Consider the following 15,000-nt stretch of genomic DNA (forward strand, 5'->3'; position numbering starts at 1 on the left):
TTTAATACACAGACTACTTCGCTTTGCAACACATGTATTCCTTTTGAGCAGTCGACTGTTTGCCATTGCTTTGTTCACCGTACGATACAAGTGGTGGATTACCAAAGTTTTGATCCTCCATTCTATGGCGATAGTGGTCTGTGATATCATCTGGTTTTATCCCCGAACACAGTGTAATGCGAAAGCACTGGAAGCTGCACGTTTACTAGCTTCCTATTTCTGCCTTCATTGGCTGCGAGATGACATAGCAGTTAGAATACATGAAGAACAAAGAGAAAATCGAAAGAAAGAACTGAGAATTATGCGGTTGATTTCCAAGGTACTGTTTGTGATAGAAAACATCACCATGATCCTGTTGTTCTATATCAAGTCATTTCCCTCACACCTGGTTTTCCTTGCCAGTCACCATCTGCGTCTGTCTGTTTACTGTTCTTGGAGCCATAATGAGACTTACTCATTTTTATTTTTTATCGAAAGAGTTCAATGATAATGCTCATGACTATTCTTAACTAACTTGCTAATAATTACTCATGTAGCCTAATCTAATTCGAGAGAGTACTAATGTCAGTTGGGAAGAAAGTTCTGTTCAGCCACAGAGTAGTTCAAAAGCTGAGAACAATGCAAATGTTCTAAAGCGTTCTGTTTGCGATGGAAAATATCATGATGTTCCTGATTTTTTCTTTCTTTCCGGGTTCGGAGCAATTCCAGTCACAGTTAACGAAGGAATAAAAACATGCTGACGAAGTAGGTAGTCATTTATTGCAATGAAACGATACATGACAGTGTGAACTTGGATTGGAACACCTCAAATTAATTAGTTGTGCATGATCTGTGAGCATAATGTATCCCGACTCAGAGCAACCGTATTAATTTTTCTTATATTGATTTATTGTGATTTTTTTTTTTACCGTACTTGTACATGTTTATTTTTAGTAATATTGGCGAATTCATTAGTCTAAACTAGACCAAACTAAACTGGACTAGACTAGACTCGGTAGACTAGGCTTGACTATAGACAAAACCAAACTAGTATAAAATAAGCTGAAAATAAACTTGTAGGTCTCTCTAAGTACGTACCGAAAATAAAACTCTAAATCGCTGTTTTATCGAGTCATTTTTTCTTGTATACTTGATCATGCATGTAGTCTACATGTATATTAAATAAATAGGAACCTTCTGTGGTTTTTTCAGTTTTTCACATGGATCAGTTCGGGAAAATCCGTCGACACCACTTGAAAGAACGCCTTAAAATTAGTAAAACCGCCAAATTTAAAAGTTACGCGTCTTAAGCGAACGAAGATATAGCTTCCGGGGAGGCAAAGTGTCGAAAATGTACAAACGTTTGTATGGGAAGGTGGGGGGGGGGGGGGGGGTGGAATGTTTGTGCCCCCCACGCAGTAAGTAAGGTGGAAGAAAGATATTGACTTTCACAGAAATGGTTTACACCATGAAGAACATCGGGCGGGGGGGGGGGGGGGTCCTGATGACCAACCCTGCCCCAGTGGAGCTGAATTAGGGGTCACGGAGCAACAATACATGCTAGGCGAAACATCTCTAATAACGAAAGTACGTAATCGTATGTGCCAAGAATCATGTAATGTAACTTTGTAAGTTTTGTTTCCTTAACGAATAGACGTAAACTTTTGTTGCCATGCTAGCGAGGAACAGAGGCAGCACAATCAAAATCATCTTGGTCTTATTCTATGAAACTTCTCTTCATACTCAGAGGAAATTCTTCGCCAAACTTTTCAATTTGTGACTTGCGCTTACTCGGAATCAGCGTTTTACAAAGTGCTTAAAGCAATGTTTTCACACATGTAGCCATCGTACGGACACGTTAAATTATATCAGGCAGGTCAGCCGAACTATAACAATGGTTTCAAATCAATACTTCAGTGGGCAGGTAATGAATTCAAATATTGGCTTAGAGGTGTATAGCCAATAGTCGGAGCGATCTTGTGGGAGAGGCGATGGTGAACCGCTTGAATTCAGAAATGATTTTCTGATACCAGATTATTTTCAGCTAAATTTTAGACCGCGACGTTAAGAAACCTCAAGTTATCTCAGCTTTTAAGAAAACAGCAAATATGAACTTATCATACGGTCCTTAATGGCAACATACGTGTCATGAGCCACAAAAACGCCCCGAGATCAAAATTATGATAATGCTCTGTTTTGCGTGAAAATGTTTAGACAAAACAAATTTGACAGAGACAGCTTTGGTTTAAAAGTTCTTATCCACGAAATTCCGCGTTGCCTGCAGCATAAGCGGAACACGGTTTCTAATGTTAGCCGCACGACGGCTCCACTCTTAAAACACGGTTTGAAAATGTTTTTCATGAACATTTTAGGTTTGTCATAGTGTTTCAATTAAGGGTCTTCATAGGGTGAAAACGCAAAAGAGGCAATTGTACTCTCCCCATCCCCACCCCCTCATAGAAAACTGTATCCCCCAATTTTCAACTGCTTTTGAAAATTGTATCCCCCACCGTACCCTCCCCTGTAGATATAATCAACCAGAGGCGCTTTCTATTCAACAAAAAATTCCGGCTTCTTCAAATTTTAGAAATTTCAGGTTCCCCGAAAGGAACGGTAGATTACGACCCAAGGTACCGAGCGTTTAGTTATCGCACTTGTAAGCAGGATACAGAAGAGCGGTACTAGGTACAACGATTTGGCAAATGGAAAGGAACCCTGTAGGACCGATCAAATTGGACCACCTTCAAAGGTGTTCTCAAATATTGCGGTCGGCCCGAACCGAAATGACCCGTTCCATTTGATTTCTAACCGAAATTTCCGGAATTTTTGGCTGAATGGAAAGCACCCAACAGTCCTTTACAATGATATGAAGGTCACATGTCACTGAGTAATTTGTTTAATTCTCTTTTGTAAAAACTGCCATTCACTACGAATTTCCATTTTATTCAAAAGTGCATTTTATGGGTCACATAGTTCACAACCGGTCAGTGTAAAACGCAGACTGCGGACTGCAGACTGCAGACTGCGGACCAGGGGTAAAATGCAGACTAAGTGTAAAATGCAGACTGCAGACTGAGAGTAAAATGCAGGCTGGGTGCAAAATGCAGAATAAAAACTGTAGACATTTTTAAACATTTGTGCTCCTTCTTCTCCAAATCGGTGAAATAGCTAGCCGGTATCAGTTACACACTTCGCTTCCTAGTCGTAGTGCATCACACATTCGCCAGAAGTTTCCATGAACATCCGAACAGCTTAAGTGTGCGTACCTTGATTTGCAATACTTTCATAGAAGGTCATCCAAATTTCCTGCAGAACATCTTTCTTTGTTGTTGGAATGACTTACTCCCATTTTTATCGCCATAATTCCTGTACAGTATTTTGGGTCAGCAGCTTTCATTTAAGCGTAAACTTAAGAATTTGTTCATGCTTAGCGTGCGTATATCGAGTTATGGATGCACGCGGGAAGTTTGGAGAGCACGAAAGATGCGTAAGAGTTGCACGAGGCGATAGCCGAGTGCAACTCTAGCTTCTTGAGTGCTCTCCAAACTTCCCAAGTGCATCCATAACTCTATATACGCACAGCTAAAAGCATGAGCAAATTCTTTTATAACATAGCTGACAAAAATGCTTGCTGTTTGATTAACTGCAAAATTCTCGTAACGCGCTACACAATAACAAACGGTTCTATTGGCTGATTACGAACACGCCACAATCGTCTAGTTTGAATGAAAATATTCTTTCTGTAAAACTGAGATAGAAAATTTGCTTCTTTATTCGTTAACGATCAATGGAAACTAAGCAGAAACAAAGGTAAAAGAGTCTTAAAGTTCACCTAAAGTTAAAATCCTATCATGTTCGTAAGAAGTCGTGGAGTATGGTTTGGATTTGCTGAAGAGATGTTTACGTTTTGCTCGGCGAAATCCAGAAAACATGTTTTTAGCGAAGACGACTGTCATCATTCTTTAAACTCATATTCATTTACGAACATTGGCTGGTCATTACGGCTTCTTGAGAAGACCTGGCAGCAGTTGTTTTTGTGAGTAATAAATTTATGTCTTCTTGTGTAATTTGTGTTGTTATTGCGAGAGAAATTTTCCTGCTTCAGTCGGATTGTCCGGACATAACAAAAGTGCATAACAAATTTAAAAACAACAGTAAAAGCGGAAATTTTACCGTTAAATGTTGTTGATGACCAGTTGATGTCTGTTCTGTTCCCAGTGAATGTCTTTCGGCCAAAATTTGCTGCAGCTGGTCTTCCGACAAATTTGCGAAACGCGCAACTTGCGAGTTTTTTTTAATTCGACTTTATTTTTGCTGCTTGATGGATCAGGACCTAAAAGGTCAATGCCGATAGAAAAATTGGGCAGTTCTTCGCTGGTTTCTTCCATATTTTAAAGAGAAGGAAAACTGCCCTTCAGCTTAAAAGACGACAACTTTGCAGCCAGGTAAAAAAAAGTGCTTACGTCATCTTATTTACGCACGGGCGTGCGTAAATAAAGAATTTGTTCATAGCGGCTCAATAGGACTTATATAGGGCAAGCACGCGCGCTATGTTATAAATCTTGGTTGTTCATGGTCCCTGGTCACGTATTGAAAACTTCGTATCAAAAATTGAAGCGTGAAGTCTCTCGGATGGAAAAAAAGGTTCAAGATTGCGATTATGTTTTCGGGTCGTCGACGACGTTCCAGAGAAGAAAGGAATGGATTTGTGAAAGCAGATGTCATCAAGTGAGTGTTCGTTTACAGGTATTTGCGAGATTTTTTTGCCCATTAAACCCTTCTACGACTACAGTTTATGCTCGGTCTGCATTTTACCCCAGCCTGCGTTTTACTCTTAGTCTGCAGTCGGCATTTTACACTCAGTCTGTATTTTACCCCTGGTCCGCAGTCTGCAGTCTGCAGTCCGCAGTCTGCGTTTTACACTGACCGGTTCACAACTTTCCCAACCGCCCCTTCCCAACCATCATAAACACGAGTCGATGAGACAGGACGTTCTTTATTGATTTGTGCAGTCAGCAGCTGAGTCAGAAAGGTCGAAGTAATGGCGAAAAAAATCAAATGGTACAGCATCTTGGAGGTTCTTTTTGGAATCATTTTAAGCATTGCTGACCCCATTACTGATATTCTTACACTGATGGAATTCTACCGCGCAGATCACAAGACGTGGTTCGGTGTGGGGCTTACATTCATTGTTTTGCCAAGTTTGTTTTTTCTTGTTGTTAACTACGTTGCTAACAAGTTTACTTCAGGGAGGGATGATGAAGAGGGCCAGTCTAAGGCTTGCAACTTTACACATGTTTTAGTCCTTGGATGCAATCCACTCCTTCCGGCCTGGCTGAAACTGCGAACGCTTTATTGCTACCTAAAGAAGTTACTAAAACTCAGGCAAGGTAATAACACCAATCAAACGGATGAAGACTTGGATGTTCTACTGGAGTTGAGCAAATTGGGTGTTCTAGGCGAGGCCGCTCTTGAATCAGCTCCTCAGTTTATTATTCAGCTGTACGCCATAGTTGTTCAACAGGAATCGGTGTCCATCATTCAAATAGTTTCCCTGCCTGTGTCTTTCGTCAGCTTGGCTTGGGCGTCTACTGTTGCTGATGAGTTCATTTACAGTGTCTTAAGAGAGATCACTAATTTCAGTGTGAAAGAGAAAGTTCTACATTTTGTAACGCACTTGTTTATTTTAAGCAGTAGACTCTTTGCAGTTGCTCTGTTTACTGTAAGCTACAAGTGGTGGGTTACTAGTGTGTTGATCTTTCACTGTACGGTGATGACGATACTTGACGTTTGGGTTTGGACACGACAAGGCAGCGTCCACGACAGTGCAATTATATCGGTTATATATTTCTGCATCCATTGGCTACGAGATGATTTGTCGGCAATTCATCGCGACGAACCAGACGAACACAAACATTTAAGTAGAATGCAGTTGGTCTCCAACGTGCTGTTTGTGATTGAAAACATCATCATGATCCTGTTGTTTTATTTCAGTCATTTCCCTCACACCTGGTACTCCTTACCAGTCACCATCTGCGTCTGTTTTTTTGCTGTTCTTGGAGCCGTTATGAGACTTACTCGCTCCTATTTTTTATATAAGGATTCAGATGGTCGAGCAAATGATACCGATCAAGTGCAGCAGCAATCGCATAGCAACCCCGTCGAGGTATAAAACGGAGGTAGATTATAGTCTGATCCTGTATTGGTTCGTCTCAAGTTTGTATGTGATCTGTGACATTATGTAGGCTGACTATAATGTTAAAGAGTCGCAACTAAGGAAAGAAGAAGAGTACTGTCAACTGGGACACACATTTAAGCCATTATGTTATGTTGATTTACTGACTTATTTACCGTAGTTGTACTAATTTGTGAGTCATTAAGTATTTATTAATGAATTAATTAGTTCAAAAGTAACTTAACTAAACTAAACTAAACTGAACTACACTAAAACGAGCCAAATGTTTCTTATTTACTTTTTCATGCGTGTAGTCTCCGCATGTGGTTGTCAAACAACACAATCGCCGGCTCATGGTCATTTTATTCCCGGTTTTGTTCTACTGGGCTGGCGGTGAATTTTTGAAATATTGACTCAACTTAAGTGTGACAGATCATGACAGATGCCGACAAAATAGCAAAACTGTAGTTGTCGCTAAGACCTTGAGGGTTAATATTCTTATAATATTCTCGAGCATCGATCACCACCATTGCAATGGTGATTTTTGCAACAGTAAGAGAATAAGCTTTTAAATATCACAATCATATTGCGCTCTGCTTTGCTGGAGAAAGCAGTTCTAAAGTTTTAAACAAAACCTAGGTGTCTAAAATGTGTAGCATCACTAAAGGTTTTATTAAGTAACTTGGAGATCACTTTTCGATTAGGGCACCTTAAAAACGCGAATTGTTGTTAAGTATAATTAAAATTATTAGGATTTTTGCATTTACATTCTAAAGATTCCGGATCGGCATACAGTCTAGCACAATCTAATGTAACCCATAACATTCTTTTCCAAAGAGTAGAAGAGAGGGGACTCGTCGCATTTCCTCGAATATTTTAAAATTTGGGCTTTATTCAAAGGAGCGCGCTTATTCGAGGAACTTAGTGGGGAGTAGCTTGTTAACGTTATGCCAAAATAACTGAAATAGTTGTGGCAAAAATTAAAATATTTGGTCAAGATGGCTGGATGTTGACCTATTGTAGTTCGCAAAACAAAAGGACGAGGCCAATTTAAGCAAACTTTTCGCTTTGCGTTAATGGAGTTTCATCTAGTGTTTGGGATAAGTGTTTTGCGTGCAATTTGAAAATATCGCAAAAGCAACAATTGTGGTTCAATTTCCTCACAATCATATTCATCAATTGGTGTTATCTGGCGACACGACAAAGTAGTTTTGTCCCATAATTTAATTCTTTGTTATCGACTCAAACGAAACTGTTTCAAAAACTGTTCGTTTCTTGTGGCGATATCAACAAGACGTGTTTATGGTAATTAACAATTAATGAATGAGGCTGAGTATCTTATGAAGAATTATGGAGAGCGATGAGGGTGCTATCCGTCGAGGCCGAGGCGTATAACCCTCAATAACTGTTTTATTATTCATTCAAAATAATCCCTAGTTTACAAACATAGCTAAAACATGCTTAGCTCCATCAATGTTAAGTTCATCTTCGATGGTGCACGTTTAGGGTTGTTCAGCTTCGCAAATATTCACCAAATAGCAGATGTCGCCCTTCGAGTTGTCTTCTTGCTGTTCTTGCCATGCTTTTAGCTATTATTTCGCCTAGTTATTACTCTTGAAACGAGTGAAATGTCCGCCATTTTTGTTTTCACAACCAAAACAACTCAACCTCGTCCCCAGGTATTTTCGGTTAACGGTGCATTAACCTGCAAGGAAGTTGCACTTTTGACGTCATAATGGTCATCGGTTCATTAATTGCAAAATTGTTCCAAATTTGTTCATCGGTAGCTGGTTATGGTGAATTATGCGTGTGCTTTTAGCCAATCAGAATCGGGGAAATATTTTGAATGAATAATAACGTTGATTTACTTACTTTCCTTTTTTTTCCAATCGATCTATATAATTATATTTGTACTGTGTGCTTTAATTTAAAGAGGAATCCAAGACAATGGTTATGCAAAATTTTGGGAGGTAAACAAGGTGCATTACGGTCTATGTGAAAATGTTGAATTTGGTAAATTATGTTCTCAAACTCATTAATAATTCATTAAGAAAATACAAAGGAAATTAATGTTTAATGAGTGTTTGGAAATCGGATGAAACACTGCTTAGTATTTGCATCCTTAATTTCTCCTTCAAAAATGATTTTGTTTGAGAAGAAATATCAAACATTCGACACAGTGTTTCATCACCAGATGAAACACCTCGAAGTTCGTCAAAAATACTCCGCTGCGCGTCGTATTTTCAACTCTCTTCTCGGTGTTTCATCTAGTGATGAAACACTGCATCTCATGTTTGATATATTACTTTAAAAACGCATCAATATTTCATAAAGAAATGTGTGAATACGGCCTTTTCTGATAAAACACTCTTGCTCGTTTTTTAAACATATACTACTTATACCATAGTCCCATTGCAGTTATCGCATTTTGTCTTCAATATTGTGTTGCTGTATATATAATTTTGTTATATTGCTAGACGTTCACTCAACTAAACAGGGACTGCCATTGGTTGATTCTTGGTCACGTGGCCTTGACTAAAATCAAATGTATCCCGATCGTGATACACTAAGCAATGTACCCCGCTCGGGCTACATTACAGCACGTGATCAAAGCATGGTGGAAAGTGGCGTGACAAAAGGCGGGAAAAACACTGCCAGGTCCTGCCAGTTTTCTTTATAACATAGCGCGCGTGCTTGCCCTATATAAGTCCTATTGAGCCGCTATGAACAAATTCTTTATTTACGCACGCCCGTGCGTAAATAAGATGACGTAAGCATTTTTTTTTACCTGGCTGCAAAGTTGTCGTCTTTTAAGCTGAAGGGCAGTTTTCCTTCTCTTTAAAATATGGAAGAAACCAGCGAAGAACTGCCCAATTTTTCTATCGGCATTGACCTTTTAGGTCCTGATCCATCAAGCAGCAAAAATAAAGTCGAATTAAAAAAAACTCGCAAGTTGCGCGTTTCGCAAATTTGTCGGAAGACCAGCTGCAGCAAATTTTGGCCGAAAGACATTCACTGGGAACAGAACAGACATCAACTGGTCATCAACAACATTTAACGGTAAAATTTCCGCTTTTATTGTTGTTTTTAAATTTGTTATGCACTTTTGTTATGTCCGGACAATCCGACTGAAGCAGGAAAATTTCTCTCGCAATAACAACACAAATTACACAAGAAGACATAAATTTATTACTCACAAAAACAACTGCTGCCAGGTCTTCTCAAGAAGCCGTAATGACCAGCCAATGTTCGTAAATGAATATGAGTTTAAAGAATGATGACAGTCGTCTTCGCTAAAAACATGTTTTCTGGATTTCGCCGAGCAAAACGTAAACATCTCTTCAGCAAATCCAAACCATACTCCACGACTTCTTACGAACATGATAGGATTTTAACTTTAGGTGAACTTTAAGACTCTTTTACCTTTGTTTCTGCTTAGTTTCCATTGATCGTTAACGAATAAAGAAGCAAATTTTCTATCTCAGTTTTACAGAAAGAATATTTTCATTCAAACTAGACGATTGTGGCGTGTTCGTAATCAGCCAATAGAACCGTTTGTTATTGTGTAGCGCGTTACGAGAATTTTGCAGTTAATCAAACAGCAAGCATTTTTGTCAGCTATGTTATAAAAGAATTTGCTCATGCTTTTAGCTGTGCGTATATAGAGTTATGGATGCACTTGGGAAGTTTGGAGAGCACTCAAGAAGCTAGAGTTGCACTCGGCTATCGCCTCGTGCAACTCTTACGCATCTTTCGTGCTCTCCAAACTTCCCGCGTGCATCCATAACTCGATATACGCACGCTAAGCATGAACAAATTCTTAATTTTCGTGAATGAACACAACAACACAAACACGAAGCCTCAAGCTAAAAAGCAACGATTTTTAAAGTTATCCAAGAAGTTCCCAGAAGAAAAACAGCAGCTAGTGGAGGAAAATGATGCAGATAATATAAGGAAGGTACTTTGTAACTCATTCATTCAGAGGTTTTGAGAATTAAATTTGTGTTGCTATAAGTACCGAGTCGACTGTTTGGGTTCGCTCCGGTTATTCTCTTGTTGCTGTTGAAGTGAAAGTCTAGAAAAATAACAAAACACTTAATGTCAGGTCCCTCGGGAAACCAGTTCGTTTTGTTTCCCCTCGAGTCCTGATGTTTCCCTCGACTTCGTCTCGGGAAACATCAGGACTCTCGGGAAAACAAAACGAACTGTTTCCCTCGGGATCTGACATTAAGTGTATAATATTCCTCTCTTAATTTTGAGGGCCACTGAACAAAAAAACTGTTAACAATAGTTTGTTACGACTCCATCTTAAATAAATTTACTGTATTGTATTGTAAAGGATTTGTTATGTGGCCAATTTGTTTTCCTCTTTTTTTTTGCGGAAAAAGGAGGAAATTCCGGGCGTTGGGCAAGAAAGACCCACCCTGCCCACCCAGGTTGACAATCAGAGCACGGAATTCATTTCATCTTGCCCGGTCAGCCATGGAAGCGTGGCCGAGTGGTTAGAGCGCTGGACTTGCAATTTCAAGTTCAAGTCCCGCTCTGACCGCTAGCTGGATTTGTTCACGATAGTCCCTTGTTTTAATCCTCGGTCACGCTCGTAAATAGCCAACTGGTTTACCCCCGGCCAGTTGGGATTCTTAACCCCGTTGAGTTTCATTTGGATTATTTGTTTCAGGTATTTGCTGGGCCCCACTAACATTAGTGCTATAAATACTGCTGAGGGAAAATAACGAAATTATTATCATTAATATGCATACTAAAGAACCATACACGCGGTGATAGAAATAACTGTCACAACTAACCAATCATAGGTTATACCCGGAGCTGCTAAACAGGAATGAGGTATTGAAAACAATGCTTAAAGGCTCCACTACTCTGTCTCTCCCCAGCCCCAACGCGGATTTCGCCCAACTTTCGCTTTCCTCACTATCTTGGAATACCGAAACAGGCTAGAAAGAACTGACCGAACAAAGAAACCCTTACCACGGTGTAGTCAGCGTTAAAAAAGCGCTCAAGAGTCAGGTAAAACAAACAAACGAAGGAAATATCAGTATTATTCAAAATTACCAAATTCCGTTACCACCGCAATAAACACCTCTTCAGCCACAGAGTTTGTGTCAGGAACTTTATTTTTACATATCATAAGACACATATCACAGTGATCCAAGGCTATCTTCTGGAAACCTTGTTCATTTTTCGTTTGCCTGCAAACATGTGCTTAGGCATCTTTGTGGAAATCTTCCTGTCTGCTTCTCCTGGAAAACAAAACATATCAGATCAGCGCACAAATTCTCTTATCCTCTCTCATATGTCATACACGGTTCACCTCGAGAGAGGTTCTCTTTCAATCAATCAAACAGATCACCTAGACTTACCTGCTTTACCCATACGATTGAGGCCTCTTTGAACAACCTTCGAAAGTTTCTTCGCTTTTTTCTTCTTCTGAAACCAACAACAGTTGGAAACGAGTTCAGCGTCAGCGGGGCAAAGAATCCCTCGCCGGTTATTTTTGATACTAGAGACGAGGCCAACAACGAGTACGAGAATTTCTCAACACTAAGCAGTGTGCGCGCCAGAAAAACATTTTGGCGGGAAAACGTGATAGCCGTCGACATTCGAGTTTTAGCTTGAATGTCGTAGTGGCGGATATTTAACAATTAATTAATGAGGCTGAGTATATTATGAGGAATTATGGAGATCGAGCGGATAACACCCTCCGAGATCTCCATAATTCTTCATATAATACGAAAGCCGAATTGAATAATTGTTTTATTATTCATTCAAAATAACTCCTAGTTTAAAAACATAGCTAAAACATGCTTACCTCCATCGATGTTAAGTTCATCTTCGATAGTGCACGTTTAGCGTTGTTTAGCTCCGCAAATATTTTCCAGATAGCAGATGTCGCCCTTCGAGTTGTCTTCTTGCTGTTTTTGCCATGTTTTTAGCCATTATTTCGCCTAGTTCTTACTCTTGAAACAAGTGAAATGTCCGCCATTTTTGTTTTCACAGCCAAAACAACTCAACCTCGTCCCCAGGTCCTCTCGGTTAACGGAGCATTAACCTGCAAGGAAGCTGCAGTTTTGACGTCATCGGTTCATTAATCGCAAAATTCTTCCAAATTTGGTCATCAGTAGCTGTTTATGGTGAATTATGCGTGTGCTTTTAGCCAATCAGAATCGGGGAAATATCTTGCATGAATAATAAAACTTATTAAATGTAAGAAGACTTATCATTTCTCGATCGGGAGAGGGCTTAACCTCTTTCAATAATGATAACAGTGCTAATCTTCTGGTGAAAAAAGAGAGCAGAATGAATTTTTTAGAGGTGTCTATTTTTTTAAAGTAATACGCAAAAAAAATCAAATCTCGTACTGGTAGTCGCTTTCGTCCTCGAATCTAACGGTCTCTGATACTTTTCTCAGCTGCACAAGATCGCTGCGGCTTTCGCCATTTAACCAGTTACATGGACAATAATGACTTTGAGTACATTCCTAAGTCCCTGGGGTACTTTTATTTGATATTGTTTACCTGTTTATGATGTACAGGCTAATTTGAACTTTTGAGTCCGTGTAGGAAATCCTTATACGGTGGTTCTAAGATTAAACTTTGGAGTCTGTTAAGGAAAACTTTTCATTGAGTAATAAGCAATAAAACTGCATAAAATAGGCACGTTGGTGGTTTTTTAAGTCTTTGAATAAAAGCCTCAAAGCTGATCACACTTTTATGGAAACAAAGAAGTCTTTGCAGACTACACAAGCTGGGCTCGATCCTGGCTGACTCACACCATGTAAATGTGCGTGGATGCATTAAAAATAAGGTTATTTCACAGTGCTTATGTATTCTACCGCTGTTGTTTTGTTTTTTACCTCTGGGGATCCGATTCCAGACTGGTCACGTGGGGGCCGCGATAAGCTGCACGCTCCACGGCTAGCTGCTCTCCTTCTTTTCCGACTCATTGGGGTCTGGGAACGAGATCTTGTTACAGTCTCATCTCCCTGCAAATACGGATCGGTACACATCCAGTGTTATACATGAAATAAACAATGGTGATAGGTGCGCATGATAAAAATACTGCCTACCTCTTCAATGCCTTCCATTGCCTCACCCAAATCAGTATCACTCTTTTTTCGGCTGCGAGCGGCTTGAGCCTATGTGCAAAAAATATTAAAAGATTAAAACAACGAAACCACACGTGGTCCCGATAAAAACTTTTCAATCCTTGGCTTTACATTGCTTTGCTCTGTGATTGTCTGAAAAAGTTCGTATAACTTGTTTTAATCAATCACATTTAAATCAATAACTAGAAATACATGAATCGCAAGACCTCGCGGAGCACTTCGGGGGAACGGCAAGAAGTAGGATGAAAGGGAAATAAGGCAATAGGGAAGAAAATATATAAATGTAAAAAAACTAACGCTATATAAAGAAACAAAACAAAACTACAATAACTAAAAATACTAAACGCAAAGGAAAAAAAAAAGAAAAAAAGAAAAGAGGCTTTTCGCCCGGAACTCAGTACCTCCTACGTGCCGGGAAATATTTTTACCACTACGGCACGTGTGGTCGTGAATGAGAGGATAATATTTTATTTAAAGCATTTCTCCTAGAATTTCCGCCGGCACGACCTGTTTAAGCTGATCAAGTACTTTTCTCTCAGTGGTCTCGTGATGGGCCAGAGAGGTTGCGATTATTAACCTGCACTATAACTCCACTTGTAAGTATCCATTAGTTTCTCCCGCGAACTGATAGTAAAAGAATCGCCTTCTCGGCGACGGCCTTATACTCATCCATTAAGTCGTCCGCGGAGGAGCGTAACGCCTGGACCGCCAGACTGCGGACTGCTCGCTAGTAACAGACTCGTTCTGATGTGAATAAACACAGAATCATTCTAGAGCAGTCCCATTATGCTATGATTTGACACTTATCTTTTTCTTTGTCCCAAAAAATTTACAGTACATACTACTCCTCACCGAGAAACAAAACAGAAACGATGTGAAGGGGCCCGAAAGTGTGACCTCACATTCGTTAATGCAGACATTAACCAATCAGAGGTGGAGGACAGTTTCCAGCTGGCTTCTGATTGGATTAAATCTGCACGAAAGAATGTGAGGTCATACTTTTGGGCTCCTTGCTGTAAAAGTTCTAACTTACCTTAAGGAACACGGAACGTGAAAGTTTTGCTTTGTTATTTCTTGGTTTCATCTCACGATGAGCTTTGACAATAAGCTTTTTCTTTTCGCGGATTCTGAAGTAAAGAGAAAATTGCGCTCAGAAAGCTTTAACCAAGACAAGTAAATTCAGAGAGTCGCTAATATATAATTAAACATATAACTCACTGTTCAGCTTTATTTCTTATATCCTCTTCTTCAGAGTCCAATTCCTCCTGTAAAACGAGACAAATACAATTAAACAAAAACCTCAAAAACGATTATCAATAATTTGAGAAGTGACCCGTAACCGCGATAGAGGAAAGTCAGGCGACACGCGATAGAGCATTTAACCCTGTGCATCCAGGGCTGTTGTTTTTGCTTCCTAAACCCGGGGGGGGGGGGGGGGGAAACTCTAGAGACCAGCCTCTATAACTTCAAAAACCGCACATGCTCAGGTCAACAAAATTACACAGAAAAAAAACACAAACGGAATCTTGGTAAGAACCTTACTAACAATTACTATAAGAACCTTAAAAACAAAAATAGTAAGAACTTCTACGGAAATCTTAGTACAAATGTAAGAATATTGGTAAGATTTTCTAGGGGAATCTTGGTAAGAATTACTATGGGTATCTTGGCATGAATATTGGTAAGATTTACTATGGGTTTCTTGGCGAGAATCTTGGCAAGA

The 15,000-nt window shown here is 39.6% G+C and overlaps 1 protein-coding gene and 1 pseudogene across 1 annotated transcript; one reads left to right on the forward strand and one right to left on the reverse strand.

Annotated features, from left to right (window-relative positions):
• The first annotated feature begins 5,020 nt into the window (after positions 1-5,020).
• LOC140931478 (XK-related protein 6-like) lies at positions 5,021-6,151 on the forward strand. Its single transcript, XM_073381289.1, has one exon. It carries the CDS (start codon positions 5,021-5,023, stop codon positions 6,149-6,151), a length of 1,131 nt encoding a protein of 376 aa, XP_073237390.1.
• A 5,103-nt stretch (positions 6,152-11,254) lies between these two features.
• LOC140930287 (GTP-binding protein 4-like) overlaps positions 11,255-15,000 on the reverse strand; it is a 9,023-nt pseudogene continuing 5,277 nt past the window's right edge.

Source organism: Porites lutea, chromosome 3, assembly GCF_958299795.1.
Source record: "Porites lutea chromosome 3, jaPorLute2.1, whole genome shotgun sequence".
NCBI lineage: Eukaryota > Metazoa > Cnidaria > Anthozoa > Scleractinia > Poritidae > Porites > Porites lutea.

Coding starts and splice junctions, on each gene's coding strand:
- LOC140931478 (XM_073381289.1), top strand. CDS start 5,021: ATGGCGAAAAAAATCAAATGGTACAGCATCTTGGAGGTTCTTTTTGGA.